Genomic DNA, 13,192 nt, shown 5'->3' on the forward strand with positions numbered 1-13,192 from the left:
CAGCGAGGGAAATGACAGTAAAATGAAAACTCAGAGATGGGATCAAAGAAGTGAAATTCAGATGTCAATGTCCATTCTCAATGAGCCGTATCTCTGAATCTGAAACATCCATTCTCAGAACTCTCAACCATCAATCATGCCTCCGTAATCATCGGTCACAATTTCAGTGCATCCTCCGTCGGTAAAAGTGAAGTGAAGTGAAGAAGCAAATGCGCATTCACTGTCGTGGTAGACTTGGTAACGCCAGTTCATGCAAGAGTCGTGGTCATGAAGTCATGCTTGTCCCATCGTCGACTCGATGTTCGGCGCGCTCACTGTTTAACAGGACCATAAACCAGTTAGCCTTGTGCGTGTCTCCGCCACCAGCTCGATTCCTGGATACTTACGGAGCACTTGCAGTCGCCTGGGCTGCAGGAGCAGCTGGAGCAGGAGCAAGAGGAGTTTCCGCAGCCACCCATTTTGACTGTTGTGGTGATGTTTGGGAGTGTTTGGTAGAGTTTGGTGTTGTTCTGTGGTGGTGTTGTCGATGTGATTGTTGTTGTTGCTGATGAGAGAGTTCAGGTGGGGTGAAGAGGGGTCTCATATACGCGGTGAAGAAGATCACGTGCGGTGTCGCCGCGCCGCGCGTGGTTTTTGCGCGGGCGCGGGCGCGGGCGCGGGCAGGCACGTCGGCCAAGGCACTTGACAAAGGAAAGCTGCCACTCCCACTCGCACAAACCTCTCACCCAAGCTTACTTCCGTGTTCGGTCGACTGTGAGCTGTCATTCGCCGACAGTCCCACTTTGCCTTTCCATGCGTTCCTTTTGCGTGGGCATGCCGGAGAGCGTCTGATCTGCCGCGCTGCACGCCTCACTGCTCCGAAGGCGTGCTCAGAACAATAATGCCCGATGAAAGTATAGCATCCTACGATGATCGTGACATCTGGCCTGACGGTGGGGTGGGGGAGGTGGCGACGTGGCGACGTGGCGACGTGGCGACGTGGATGTAGTATTGCATGCCAATCGTGGCATCTGCAAGAGCCTGGAGCCAACGAGCAAGCTTTAGGCGAATGACTGGCCGAGCTCGATGGAGCCCGCATGAAGATGCTCGGAAGGGACAGACGAAATGGTCTATCAGATTGGCGTGGATCAAGAGCGCGAGCTCACAATTGGCTCTGAGGCGCGAGCACATGCGGAGAGTGCCCACAAGCTGGTGAAATGTGCTCATCGCTCAGAGAAAGACGGCAGAGGGAGAGTGAGTCGCGGAGTAGTTCTACGAGGATGTGGTCAAGTATAGAATAGCCAGACACCCATCAAGGTGCCCCAACGCATGCTACACCGCTTGGCTTTACTGCAGACCTCAATTATTTCTGCATGAATCTCTGCCATGGAGCTCGAAACCGTTTCCATACTGACAACTCGGCGGGACTGCACTCCAACCTCTACCTGAAGCGTGTTGACCGGGAGACCTTGCCTCAGCCCGCCTATTCCGCCCACGAGACGGCATGGCATTGCGATCATGTGGGATGGCGCCGAATCCTGTGCTCGCCGGCAGGATGCTCTTGGTCATGATGGCAGATCACGCTGTGGTAGCTGATGCAGCCTTGTTGGAGTTTACAGGTACCATCGTGAAAACCAGGATTTCCACTGTTGAACGTGGGCAGGTAGCAGGAGTCGATGCATGTTCACCATCGGCATGCCTCCGATACCCGTGCCTTGCCCATTCGCGGCAATGAGCAAGAAGAGGGAGAGGGTGCAACACATGGGAGATAAAGGCTGGCAGAGTATCACCGTCAAGGGGATAGCGAGACTGCTGAACAGCAATGCTTCGGAAAGATCACTACAAGACGACGTGAGTAGAACGAGAGACTCTCCTGACCATCCTCCAGGCACAATCCCTTCCAGCTTCTACCCGTAGTACCGCACGCGCTTTCTATAGTCGTTTTTGACTTTTTGGAGACGTGCTTTGCAGTAAACACCCTGAGGTGAACGATGCCGGAACAATCGCCGCGTGTTGAGCATTTGTGGACTACAGCGTACCTGATTGAGATTTGAGTACCAAAAATGGGATGGTGATACGACAGGGTCGTGAAAGGAAATCGAGAACATATCACGAAGAAAAACCGAGCAGGCCTGAGACCATCATTCGTGGAGACTCACGCGGTCGAGAGCGCGCATGCAAACCATTTACTCAAAGCAAAAAATGTTTCAGTGGAGGCGCACGCATGCAAGACCATTGATCTGATCATGTCTTTGTGCCTGAAAGCTCCGCTACGCATCGAAAAGAACACCACCTGTCAAGGCTTTGTGGCTGTCCTCGCCGTGCTTCTGCGCCTGTCTTGACTTACATGCAAGATCTCCGGACCAGCTTGAAGCAAGACTACAGGACTCTCGAAGACAGGTCTCGGGCGCAAGCCAAACAGCAGCCTACACCATGGGCCAGCTAAGACAGCATGAGTGCGTCCTTGTACAAAATGGGCTTCATTGCCATGAAACTGGTCCTGCGTTCTATCAAGCAGGGAATCCGAGATCTCTTTCATCTGATAGCAAAACCACGATGAGAACCTACAAGTCAGCATTCGACAAGACAGCTTTCGACATGATGGAACCTAGGGATATCAGCAGCAACAACGCTTCGAGCAATCGCACTTGCGCCAAGCGTCGCAAAACCACGAATGATGGCGAATATATCTCTCCAGACGATGGTGACATTGACAAAGAGGCATCTGTTGTGCAGACTCTGTATGGCGTTCCCACTCGTCATGGGCAGATAACCTGGCATACTTCGATGCCAGCCTACACCAGCAAGCCGGATACCACAGGCAGTGCTCTTGTCCTTCGGTGAGTGAAGCAAAGAACATAATAGAGAACTCTGACTGACCCTTCCCTACAGATATGTTGAGGACACTAATTCCGACACCAAACTTACAAGGCTTCACACCATGGTCATGCGTAGTCCCTTCCTCAAGGATGTTGTTCGTCGACTCTTCGAGAATTACCCCGGCGAGCCATCTGCACACATGGAGGAACCAAAATATGCTCCGCCTTTCCGTCCCTTCTTCCACCAATGGGCGAAGCTTCAATACATCTATGTCCGAACGGCCGCATCCGATCCAGCAGGAGCGGCGCAACTCGCTGCCGTTCTCGGTGTGCTTAAAGAAGAGATCGGCGGGAGCAGCATGCAGGATATCAAGAATCTTGCGCGGAACGGGGAAGTTACCTTCGACAGCCTCTGGGCGATGTTTCCACCAGGCTGTCCCGTTATCAGCGGTCAAGGCTCGAGCCAGCATCTGTACTTGGTTGATGATGCTCAGTACTTTACGGACAGGGAAGGTAGAAAAGTCTTTCAGCTTGTCTTGAAGGATATCGATCACAATGGTAGCGTCTTTGGCTGGCGCAAATCAACAAACATCGTAGCTGGGTTCGATGGCACTATGGGTATCGATCAGCTTCCTGCTGTGCCAGTACATCTCCATTTTGATGCGAATGCAGTGGAGGAGGCCGCTACCATTCGCGGCACAAGAGTTGCCAAACTCATATCTGAGGGAGTGGCGTATCGGTCTCATGAGGGGTTGGCCGACATTCACAGCATGGGTCAGAGATATCTCTCCGGCCGTGTGGTCGCCGACTCGAAATCTTACGTTCAGCAAACCTCAGGCAAGAGCCGCTTAGAGAATGAGACTGGCAACATGTCGACTTCACCTGGCCGACTGCAAGCATTGCTCCCGAAACAGCCCAATCAGCAAAACGCAGGATTAAGCCTGGAGGGCTACACCTACCTCTCCGTGATGGAAAACTTCAACTTACACCCAGTGCTCTCAGTTGGCAAAACCAACTTACGCGAGACCGTGGACAACCCCGACGACCGTTCAGGATCGAATCTCCTCAACCAACACGGCTGGACGACATCAGTCTTCGGCAGTCCACCAGAAGCCTTCGTCCGTCCCATCGTACGAGGTTACTGCTTAACTTCCAAACTCTGGGCCACCTTCAACGTAACCAACATCTCCGACATCACCTGGAACGCCAACGCCTTCGACGCACTCGTTATGCAACCAGCACGCAAAAAGCTTCTCGAAGCCCTCATCAAACAACAACAAATCTATAAAACCGACTCCCAAGTCGACGATGTCATCGCAGGGAAAGGTCAAGGTCTCGTCTTACTTCTCCCAGGCCCTCCAGGAACAGGAAAAACTCTGACCGCCGAGTCGATCGCCGACCGTCTCCAGATCCCTCTCTACGCAGTCAGCGCCAGCGAACTCGGCGACACAGTCGCAGCAATCGAGGAGAAATTCGGCCAAGTCCTTCAACTCGCTGCGCAATGGAATGCAGTCCTTCTCCTCGACGAAGCCGATGCGTTTCTCGAAAAGCGAGTCGATCATTTCTCGGCTCGAGATCGCAACAAACGCGTCGCCGCCTTCTTACGCATTTTGGAATATTACAAAGGTATTCTGATCCTCACAACCAACAGGATGATCAGTTTTGATGATGCTTTCTACTCGCGCATTCATCTGACTTTGCCATTCAAGGCGCTTGATGTGGAGTCGAGGAAGGGGATTTGGAAGAATTTTCTGCGTGGGGCTGAGATTTCTGAGGACGAGATTCGAGAGTTCGCTGAAGAGGATTTGAATGGGAGGCAGATTAAGAATATCATGAAGATGGCTAGATTGTTGGCGAAGGCGAATGAGGAGGCTTTGGGGGCTGGACATGTCAGGGAAGTTATGGGTGTTGCGAGGGAGGATGCTGAGGGTTTGATTGAGTGATGCGATGCGATACTGGCGGGAGGTTGAGAAGGGGAAGGAGTGTCCAGTTTTGAAGCTTCTCTCTCCAGGTATGCTATCTCCGCTATTGCTTCTCCCGTCCTGAACTTCTCTCCATCACGTTCAACTTCCCACAGAACGCTCGAGAGAGGCGTTTGGATCATTTCTCTTTGCCACAGATATCATGGCCGTCGACTTAGCGCCCCTGCGATGCTCATAGGCGATCTCAGGCGCCTCTCATTGAAATGTGATCTTCCAGGCCCATTTGTGACGATGAAACGATCGGCCCATGCAGCCAAGATACTCCTGGATATCTTCTGGGGTGTCTGAATTGAGCATTGGCGGACCAATATCAACGGCAACATCTTTCAAGAAGAACGCATTTGCAAAGCAGCGACGTCTTGAATGACGGAGCGCTTTTCCCGCTGACAGAATATAGGCTGATCGTATCTTCTTTCTTGACTCGACACCAATAGCTGACAGCCACTGGTTCATTCTCTCGCGCATCCAGTCAATGTAATTCTCAAGGACGATAAGAGTCACGTTATTATCGTAGTGGTACGGGAGTAGTTCTTGGCGGAGCACACGACAAACTCTTGTAATGGCAGGCTGCGGCAGCTGCTTGTTCTGCTCGGTCGTGCTCTCCAATATCCACGGTCCCGCACTCGCTTTTTCGATAGTCGAGGCTTTGAGTCGTTTCGCGGCATCGTCTGCCACCATCTGTCCGATCCCGACCCAGAGCTCTGGTGGAAGATCGAGGAGCCTGAAGGGCTGACCACAAATTAGTTATGTGCCGCTGTCGTCGAAGATTGCAACTCACTTTGTCCTGCTCTTGGCGCGTGCCACCGCCTGTGTGCAACACGGTCGCCATAGCTGTTGGTGTGATAACTGGAGAAGATTTTGATTTGGAGTTTCGAAGTTGAAATTTCGAAGTGACTACTTGAAGGGCTGGGGACCCGCTTGCCGTCTTGCACATGTGAAATGGTGAGGCGAAACTTTAAAACGTGAGGGAAGGCACGTCTGAAGCAGCAGGCTCAGAGCTCAGAGATGGCAAGCAATACATTTGACACAATGAAATCATTTAGTATTTTCGATATACACAAGCTTCCTCTCAAGCATTCCTCACCTCCTTCACAATATTCACGCCAAGCTTTACACCAGAGCCAACAACCCAGAAAGCCCCCTTCACCGCCATCCAGCTCAGTCCTACCACCGCCCTCCCGAATCCAGGTAATTCGACCTGCTCTGGCTCAGCAGCTTTCTTATTCTTCTTCTTCCTCTGCCACTTCTTGCTAGTCACAGAACTGATCGATGTTCTTCTCTCGACCTTCTTGTTGTTCTGCACCGGAGTCTTGGGAGGCGGCTCAAAGGTCACCTGCTCCCTAACTAAAATGTCATTCTCAATCACTGCCACGGCGAAAAGTGCAGAGATCACTGTATCAATAACGTAATGACTGTCCAATGCCAGAAGTCCAGGAATGTCCAAGACACAAGCATCATGCGCAAAATCCAGGAAGGCCAAGTTCAAAGTACCAGCTGCGATGGCCGCAGGCGTAGCAGAAGGATGATGGAGGGAGATCTTGGCTCGGGGACCCGGGTTTGATGGGTTAGAGGTAGATTTCGTGACCGTTATGGCTATAGTACCCAGCGAAGGGTGCTTGAGATCGTAAGCTGCTGTGACTGTGCCCAAGCTGTCGCGTTTCCGAGTACGTTTGATCAGATCGCAACTGTAGTCTGCATGTGCATCAGCCACAGCATCTTGAGCGAGACTTTCTGCTTCCTTTGAGGTTGCAAAAGGGTCGAAGACAGCGATTTCGGCGGCTTGGGGAGAGTTGGATATTGCTTCCACCGCGGAAATCGCAGCCATTCGTGGGAAGATGGTCGTTGCCGAGAGCTTCTTGTTACTGGAACCAGCAGGTTCGGGCAGCACAAGGTGGGATACTGGCGTCGAGCAGGGTGCTGTTGGGCAGAGCTTATTCACGTCATATTCTTTCGCGGACTCTCGCGTAGTGCCCTCGACCCTGTCCATGTTATAGATAACGTCTTCCCAGGACGTGCCAATGGCTAGCGATGTGCCAGTGGATGGTTGAAGTAGAGAGAATTGCACTTTCCGGCCATCACAGGGGAAGCTCTCAATTGATGCCTTCCATAAAGCTTCCAAATCTGCATGGCCAGCGGCAGGTATATGCTCATATCGGTCGACGAGGCCAACAGCAGAGTCGAACCGCTGTACTTCACCTCTTGGCATTGATTGGTGGCCCTGGGCGATGACCGGACTTGTGTAACTCGGAGGTGGTGGTGCTGCTCTCGTCGTAGGGTAATATTGCTGCTCGTCCAGGGCCCTTGAATGGTCATATCGAGGAAATATAGAGCGCATCGGAGATGGGTAGCTTGAGCTTCGTGGACTTTGAGAGAGCGACTTGCCATGTTCAGACTGAGGTGAAGCTGTTTTGAAGCGAAGCTTGTCAGGCAAAGGAGATACCGCGTCCTTCTTCTCGTCCACTGGTGAGGCAAACTCGATGGCTCGGGACACTTGCGTTGATATGTCGTTGGGCTTGCTTGGCCGCTTTAGCAAAGATCGAGATCGCTTTGGGGACGTGCTGGATCCGAAATGGGTGTTTAGTGGCAGCTCGGTCAATTGGTCGCCTCCTGGTGAGACAGGATCTGCAATGGATGGCATTGGCGTTGACAACGGACTTGAGCGTCTCCTGGTCCTTGACTGGCTTCTGACCAGATCATCGGTCACTGATGTCGTAGCTTTAGCATGAGAATTCGTACTGCCGGTTGTAGGCGGATCGCAGAAAAGAGAATGCTGGAAAGTCTCCGGCGCAGGCTGGACTTTGGGTGAGCTGACCACTTGAAAGGCAACTCCATCCAGCAGCATCTGTCCATTTGCATTTGGTGCCTTGTCCGTTTGCAGTCGCCTCAGACTTGATCTGCGAGATACACCAGCAGTACTTTGCGTGTTGGGGAAAAGTGTCAAATGAGCGGGCGCCATGGTTCCAGACCAGACCAGGTAATTACTTAAGAAATACGGAAACAAGTGTTTTAAATCGACCAATACGGACCGCACAGCGGGATGAGCAGAAGAGAATGATGGATTCAGAGCACGAGCATTTCTCGTGGCACTGTACCTACATATCTTGAAGTCCGTACCGCCGAGGTCTCGCGGTCACAGTGCTGGCTTCAATAGAGCACCGTTTCATGCACAAAATCAATAGCGGTTCGGGTTCTCAAATGCTTTCTGACGCATTTATGGCCTGGTCACAAGGTGCGGTGAGAGGAGGTGAATGCCACTGCTGCGCCTGGTCTCAAGCATGTGGCGAATGGATTGCTGTGCCGCTGAGATGAATGAAAGGCCAAGGCAAGGTGTTGTGCGCAACATTAAGCGCCGGCCAGTGTAAGCGCCCTTAACCTGGTGATGTGCCATGTGCCATGCCACAGACTGGATAGAATTATCCTATTGGTGCCAGACTTTCATTTTCCTTGGACTCTATTCCCAGTTGAGACATGACGCTCGATTCGTGATCTTCTCCCCGTGGCCAGTCTCAAGGATCTTGACATAGAAGACAGTGGAGGTGGCATGGCCACGTTTGGGGTAGTCTGGAGCCTGGAGGTCACCGATTGAGCATAAGCATGTGATTGATGAGCAGATGGTCCGTGATGGTCTGACTCGCGACTCGCACTTTGATGGTTGAAAGCACGGGACTTCGTGGTGATGTTCGTGAATGATGATGAGGAAGTCGCGGTCAAAGTGAGTGAGTCGCGGAAGCCCTTTCCGCACAGCATCGTCACCTCGTGCGCACGCGAGCTCCACCGACAAATCATGACTTTATAAGTCAATCAAGCAAACACCTTGAGTGCACAAATCATTTCCGACATGAACCTGCACCGGTGATATACAGACACAATGGTGTCTTTCTGGCCTTTCAAAGGCGACTCCAACGATGCCGCGTCCTTCGAAAAGATCCTGAGCCAGCTGTCTACCAAAATCACTAAGGCTACTGCACAGAACGAGCGCTTCCAGCAACGGCGGCGACGCTATAAAGTCCTATGGACTCTCTACTCGGTCTTCGCATACATACTGGTCGCGGCTATTCTCACCTTGGTTACGGGCTACGAGAAATGGGGAGCGGTAGAGTACAGCCTGGTGGCTGGCAGCCCAGTGGTGATCTTTGGCATCCGCACCGCGCTTGATGCATACTACAATTGGCGGATAGCAAATTCGCAGAATCACATCAATGAGCTGCAGGAAGAACGGAACAAGGCGATCGAGAGACTGAAGCACGCGACCAAATATGACAGCACACAGAAGCTGTTGGAGAAATATGGAGGATCTCCACCTGAAAAGAGGCAGCCTTCACCGCGACCGAACGCAAAGAGACAGTCAACAGGTGGACCTGGAAGTAAGCCAAGTACACCAATCCACGGCAGGACAGGTTTCGCGCCGCCTCCTACTGCAAACATACCTAGTAGGCAGCCTCCGCCGTCTGCACCTCAGATTCCACAAGTCGAGCCTGGCTTCGTCCCAAGACCACCCGCATCGCCAAATTCTCCCATTTTGCCTCAGCTAGAGGCGCCAGGAGAAGAATTTGCGCCAAATGCCTTCACACGACCACCAACCTTGCAACAACCGTCACAGTACGCGTATGATGGGCCTAAGTGGTACGACCGCATCCTCGATGTGGTGCTCGGCGAAGATGAGACATCTGCAAAGAATAGGATCGCATTGATCTGCCAAAATTGCAGGCTAGTCAACGGACAAGCACCGCCAGGAGCACGAACGCTAGAGGACGTCGGACGATGGAGGTGTAGTCAATGTCATACTATGAATGGCGTGGAAAGCGAGGAGAAGAAGATCTTGAAGCAGATCTCGCATGCAGTACCTGGGCCAGAATCGCCATTATCACCGATCGAAGCGGAGGCACCACCGCAACCTGTCACGGATGAAGAGGATGAAGATGACGCTGCTGAAGACGAAGATGCCGAAGAGGCCGACACCACCCCGGCTGCCTCAACCCGCAGTAAGGCACGACAGAGAAAGAAGGCGTAGCATCTGTCCAAAGCATAGCGTCGGAAATATCCCATATAGCGTATTAATATCAGCAAGCGTATGCATGATCAAGTCACGATTTTGTGTCCATATCTTGGCTACTATCTCACAGCTTCGACCCTTCCCTCCTCTTGATCCAAGCATTTATTGCATCCACACCAGCCTGCGCAACCTCAACATCTTGCGCCGGTGTGCCTGTGCTCACTCCAATAGCTCCTACAACCTGGCCGTCAATCTGTACTGGAACTCCACCTCCAATCAACGTGAACCTCCCACCGTTCGAATTATGAATGCCGTATCCGGGGCCGCCAGGCAAGAAGTTTTTGGTACCTGTCGAATATGTTGCTGTAGGCACGCGATGACCAGCTGCTGTGAAGGCTTTGTTGATGGAGATATCGATCGAGGTAAGCTTCGCGTTGGGCATTCGGACGAAGTGGAGGAGATAAAGCGAAGCGTCTACGATGGCTATGTTGAAGTCTAGAGATGCAGCGTAAGCACAGGTCGACAGCAACTCAAGAGAGTGTACTTCTATACCAATCCCCATTGACTTGGCCTTCTCTTGGGCTGCATTTGCAGCCACTGCCGCCGCTTCTGAGGAGAGATTCGGCACTGATCTGGTGGCCATCGTGATGTGTGTAGAGAAGGAATGAGAGAGCTTGTTTCATACAGCGGTACCTTGAATTGAAGAGCTACGCACGGCTATCTACGCCGTTTCGATGTTAGAAGTGCTGCTTGCTGCTGCTCGCAGTTGTAGTGATCTCATCGGCGGACCTCGGAATCGGGTATCGCGGGTCAAGGGAGCTACGGCAGGGAAGGCCGATTTTTGACGGCACTTTGGCCTTCCCAGTCTCTCGAAATGAAATGGCAATTCGACACCGTGCATTTGCTGTTGTGGCAGATGTTCGAAAACCGCACATTGCTCTTGGAAGGACGTTCAGCTTGGGAATAGCTGAGTCAATCCATCTCCAGACCAGACGGAAATGGGATTACATAAGTGTGTGGCTCAATGTGTGGCACAAGCTGATCGTTGAGCCAATCAGCGTACAGGAGTAGCAAGTCTTAGTAGTTACTAGCTTAAATGAAAAATAGCTGCTTAACGCTGTGCAACAACGTGTCAAGCTTGACATGGATGGCGAGTGTGGTATTTCTTCTTCGCGCGCAAATATTCTTTCCCACTTCGCCCCAAACTTCTTCTCAATTCTCGAAATCGTTTGTTGCCTTCCCAGCAAGGTCGCCCTCCTCGGCCTCTTCAATCAAGAGCCATGAGCTACTACCTGCCTGTTGAGGTGCTGGAGCACATCGTCTCCCATCTCGATCCTATGCAGCCAACGAGGTCTCACCGAGGGCCTGCCTGGAGAGGCGATGCACAAGCTCGAAAGGCGTTGAATGCACTTTCTGTGGCAAGCAGAACTTGTTGCCGGATCGCAGAGCCTTACCTGTACAGCTCCATCGATATCGATGGCTCTTTGGAGAGCTTCGGGTCCCTCGAATTACTCCTCCAGACCTTACTGCGCAGACGCGAGCTGGCATTGCACGTCCGTCGAATCAGAGTTGGCGACTTCGTGCCAGACCCGGCGGACCCAGGCGGCAAATCAAGACTCATTTTCGTCAACCTCAATGGCGGCGAGACTCTCACACCAATAGCTCTGTGGGATGAAGTACCGAAGATCGTATTGGATAGGAGGTCCTACAACGACTTGCTGCGCGACAAAGGCCACTTCCCGGCGATCAAGTTCCTGGATGGCACCTACACTTTAGGAGCACGTCATGGCGTACGTCAAGAGATGATTTATCTCCTCTTTGTACTCTGCACCGCACTGGAAGACCTAGAGCTTTCGATCCCGAGTCTTGGGCGCTCTTTGAATCGTCTGCCTTCCCCGAAGGACGGATCTTCTATCTTTTCCAAACTCAAGCACCTTCACTTGCTGCGCAAATCTTGCACGATTTCCGAATTCAGGCGTGTCTTGAGTCGTTTAGTGAGTAGAGGATCTCTTGTGGATCTACGCATCGACACTGCTCAGAACCCTGTATTATGGAATATTTTGGCAGAGCCTCTCCAGCTACCCAGTCTCCGCATCGATGGCGCGCGTCTCAATGCAAATAACTTGGCAAATCTGGCGACAAGATTCCGTGACCTTCAAAGTCTGGAGCTCTACGACCAGGCTTTTACTGCTGATCTGGGTAGCGATATAGGATCTATCATTGCGAGGCAGTTTCCGGGGCTGCAAAGACTGACGCTGATGCCCCAAAGGGTGGGCTGGGCAACGAAAAATCAGATCAGCGATTTAAAATCCATGGATCACTTGAAGCATCTTCATCTGGACATCTTTTATTTATTCCAGCATGACGGAGGAAAAATTCAGCCTGCTAAATTTTGTGATGTATTGCCAACTTCACTCCAATCGCTTCGCATTGCTCAGTGCAAGGACTATCGCATTCCACACCCAAGGAGATTCTCAGCAGTCAAGGACGTGTATGCTACGTGCGATCACTACTTCAGCGAACATGTCGGTAAACTACTTTCCGATTCAAACTACTCTACCCTCGACGAAATCGCAATTGAGCTCTTGTCGCATCTTCGAGCGCAATACCTCGATGAGAATGGATCGATAGACCCGCACCGCTATATCACGATACCGGAACTTCACTCAAAAATCGTGCAAGCACATTGGCAAAAAGAAGCCACCGGCCGGAGTCGTTTGCGCGACTTTTCCTCTCAACATGGATGGATCCCAGCTATTCATGAAGCCGGCATGATTACAATCAGGCGGAAAAAGAATCCATCCTAATGGCTCGCTGCGTTGCGGAGCCAGTAGGTAGCGACGAACGTTGTTGACCTGAATTTGCTAGTTGGATCACAGCCCTCGTGTCGACAAAGAAGCCTAGTTAACAATCTGTTTGCAGGTAAGAAATCCGTGACTCACGGGTAATTTCAGACTGCCAGCATTAAGGCCCCAAAAGTCGTGATGGAAAATGCCACAGAAACGATACCAACGAGTCTCATGCTCTGGTTCGGCCAATTTGGTGTCAACGGACCTGTTGCCGAGAAAATCCATACAGAGCCTACACCTGCAACACCGAGATCTTCGGCACGAAGAATCGTTGGGATTTGTGCAAGGGCAGGAATGGCGATACAACCGTGCACTCTTTTGTGCCGCGAAATGGCAAAGAGAGGTGGTTTGATCACAAGGCTTGGACCGCGAACTTGAAGCCGTTTACTGAGCATCTCTGGACACACGCGGAGATATTTCAGGAGATTATTGCTCTCTAGAAAGCAACGCTGGCACGGAGCTGACTTCTAGGCAGAACTGTTAGTTTAAGGTTGATCAATATGATATTGCGATTGTGCGTAAGCGCTGAGGGAGGGAGACGTGCGTGAAGTGATGGTTCGCTGCCCGAGG

At 51.9% G+C, this 13,192-nt stretch overlaps 6 protein-coding genes across 6 annotated transcripts; 4 read left to right on the forward strand and 2 right to left on the reverse strand.

Moving 5' to 3' along the window:
* The first annotated feature begins 2,869 nt into the window (after nt 1-2,869).
* Nucleotides 2,870-4,841, forward strand: MYCFIDRAFT_149152 (uncharacterized protein). The gene has a single exon (XM_007923322.1). The coding sequence runs from the start codon at nt 2,921-2,923 to the stop codon at nt 4,739-4,741; it is 1,821 nt and encodes a 606-aa protein (XP_007921513.1). The 5' UTR covers nt 2,870-2,920; the 3' UTR covers nt 4,742-4,841.
* Nucleotides 4,842-5,780: 939 nt separating this feature from the next.
* MYCFIDRAFT_209828 (uncharacterized protein) lies at nt 5,781-6,981 on the reverse strand. Its single transcript, XM_007923323.1, has one exon. The coding sequence runs from the start codon at nt 6,765-6,767 to the stop codon at nt 5,850-5,852; it is 918 nt and encodes a 305-aa protein (XP_007921514.1). The 5' UTR covers nt 6,768-6,981; the 3' UTR covers nt 5,781-5,849.
* A 17-nt stretch (nt 6,982-6,998) lies between these two features.
* On the forward strand, nt 6,999-7,822 carry MYCFIDRAFT_209829 (uncharacterized protein). The gene has a single exon (XM_007923324.1). It carries the CDS (start codon nt 7,258-7,260, stop codon nt 7,504-7,506), a length of 249 nt encoding a protein of 82 aa, XP_007921515.1. The 5' UTR covers nt 6,999-7,257; the 3' UTR covers nt 7,507-7,822.
* Nucleotides 7,823-8,648: 826 nt separating this feature from the next.
* On the forward strand, nt 8,649-9,602 carry MYCFIDRAFT_4652 (uncharacterized protein; the record flags this gene model as incomplete). The annotated part of the gene is made up of 1 exon (XM_007921440.1): nt 8,649-9,602. A coding segment is annotated over one exon (954 nt), but the record flags the coding sequence as incomplete, so codon positions are not given.
* Nucleotides 9,603-9,809: 207 nt separating this feature from the next.
* MYCFIDRAFT_89208 (uncharacterized protein) lies at nt 9,810-10,501 on the reverse strand. The gene is made up of 2 exons (XM_007923325.1): nt 10,326-10,501; nt 9,810-10,268 (listed from the first exon to the last, which is right to left on the reverse strand). Exons 1-2 carry the CDS (start codon nt 10,414-10,416, stop codon nt 9,898-9,900), a joined length of 462 nt encoding a protein of 153 aa, XP_007921516.1. The 5' UTR covers nt 10,417-10,501; the 3' UTR covers nt 9,810-9,897.
* A 552-nt stretch (nt 10,502-11,053) lies between these two features.
* Nucleotides 11,054-12,580, forward strand: MYCFIDRAFT_84951 (uncharacterized protein; the record flags this gene model as incomplete). The annotated part of the gene is made up of 2 exons (XM_007922392.1): nt 11,054-11,563; nt 12,212-12,580. The coding sequence occupies 2 exons, from the start codon at nt 11,054-11,056 to the stop codon at nt 12,578-12,580; spliced, it is 879 nt and encodes a 292-aa protein (XP_007920583.1).
* Nucleotides 12,581-13,192: the final 612 nt, after the last annotated feature.

The sequence above is a fragment of the Pseudocercospora fijiensis genome (assembly GCF_000340215.1).
Source record: "Pseudocercospora fijiensis CIRAD86 unplaced genomic scaffold MYCFIscaffold_1, whole genome shotgun sequence".
In the NCBI taxonomy this organism is placed as follows: domain Eukaryota; kingdom Fungi; phylum Ascomycota; class Dothideomycetes; order Mycosphaerellales; family Mycosphaerellaceae; genus Pseudocercospora; species Pseudocercospora fijiensis.

Excerpts from the sequence above, each read along its gene's own strand:
- MYCFIDRAFT_149152 (XM_007923322.1), top strand. The coding sequence starts at position 2,921 with ATGGTCATGCGTAGTCCCTTCCTCAAGGATGTTGTTCGTCGACTCTTC.
- MYCFIDRAFT_209828 (XM_007923323.1), bottom strand. The coding sequence starts at position 6,767 with ATGGACAGGGTCGAGGGCACTACGCGAGAGTCCGCGAAAGAATATGAC.
- MYCFIDRAFT_209829 (XM_007923324.1), top strand. The coding sequence starts at position 7,258 with ATGGCTCGGGACACTTGCGTTGATATGTCGTTGGGCTTGCTTGGCCGC.
- MYCFIDRAFT_89208 (XM_007923325.1), bottom strand. The coding sequence starts at position 10,416 with ATGGCCACCAGATCAGTGCCGAATCTCTCCTCAGAAGCGGCGGCAGTG. Across the intron at positions 10,269-10,325 it reads GGCCAAGTCAATGGGGATTG|ACTTCAACATAGCCATCGTA; the intron begins GTATAGAAGTAC and ends CTGCATCTCTAG.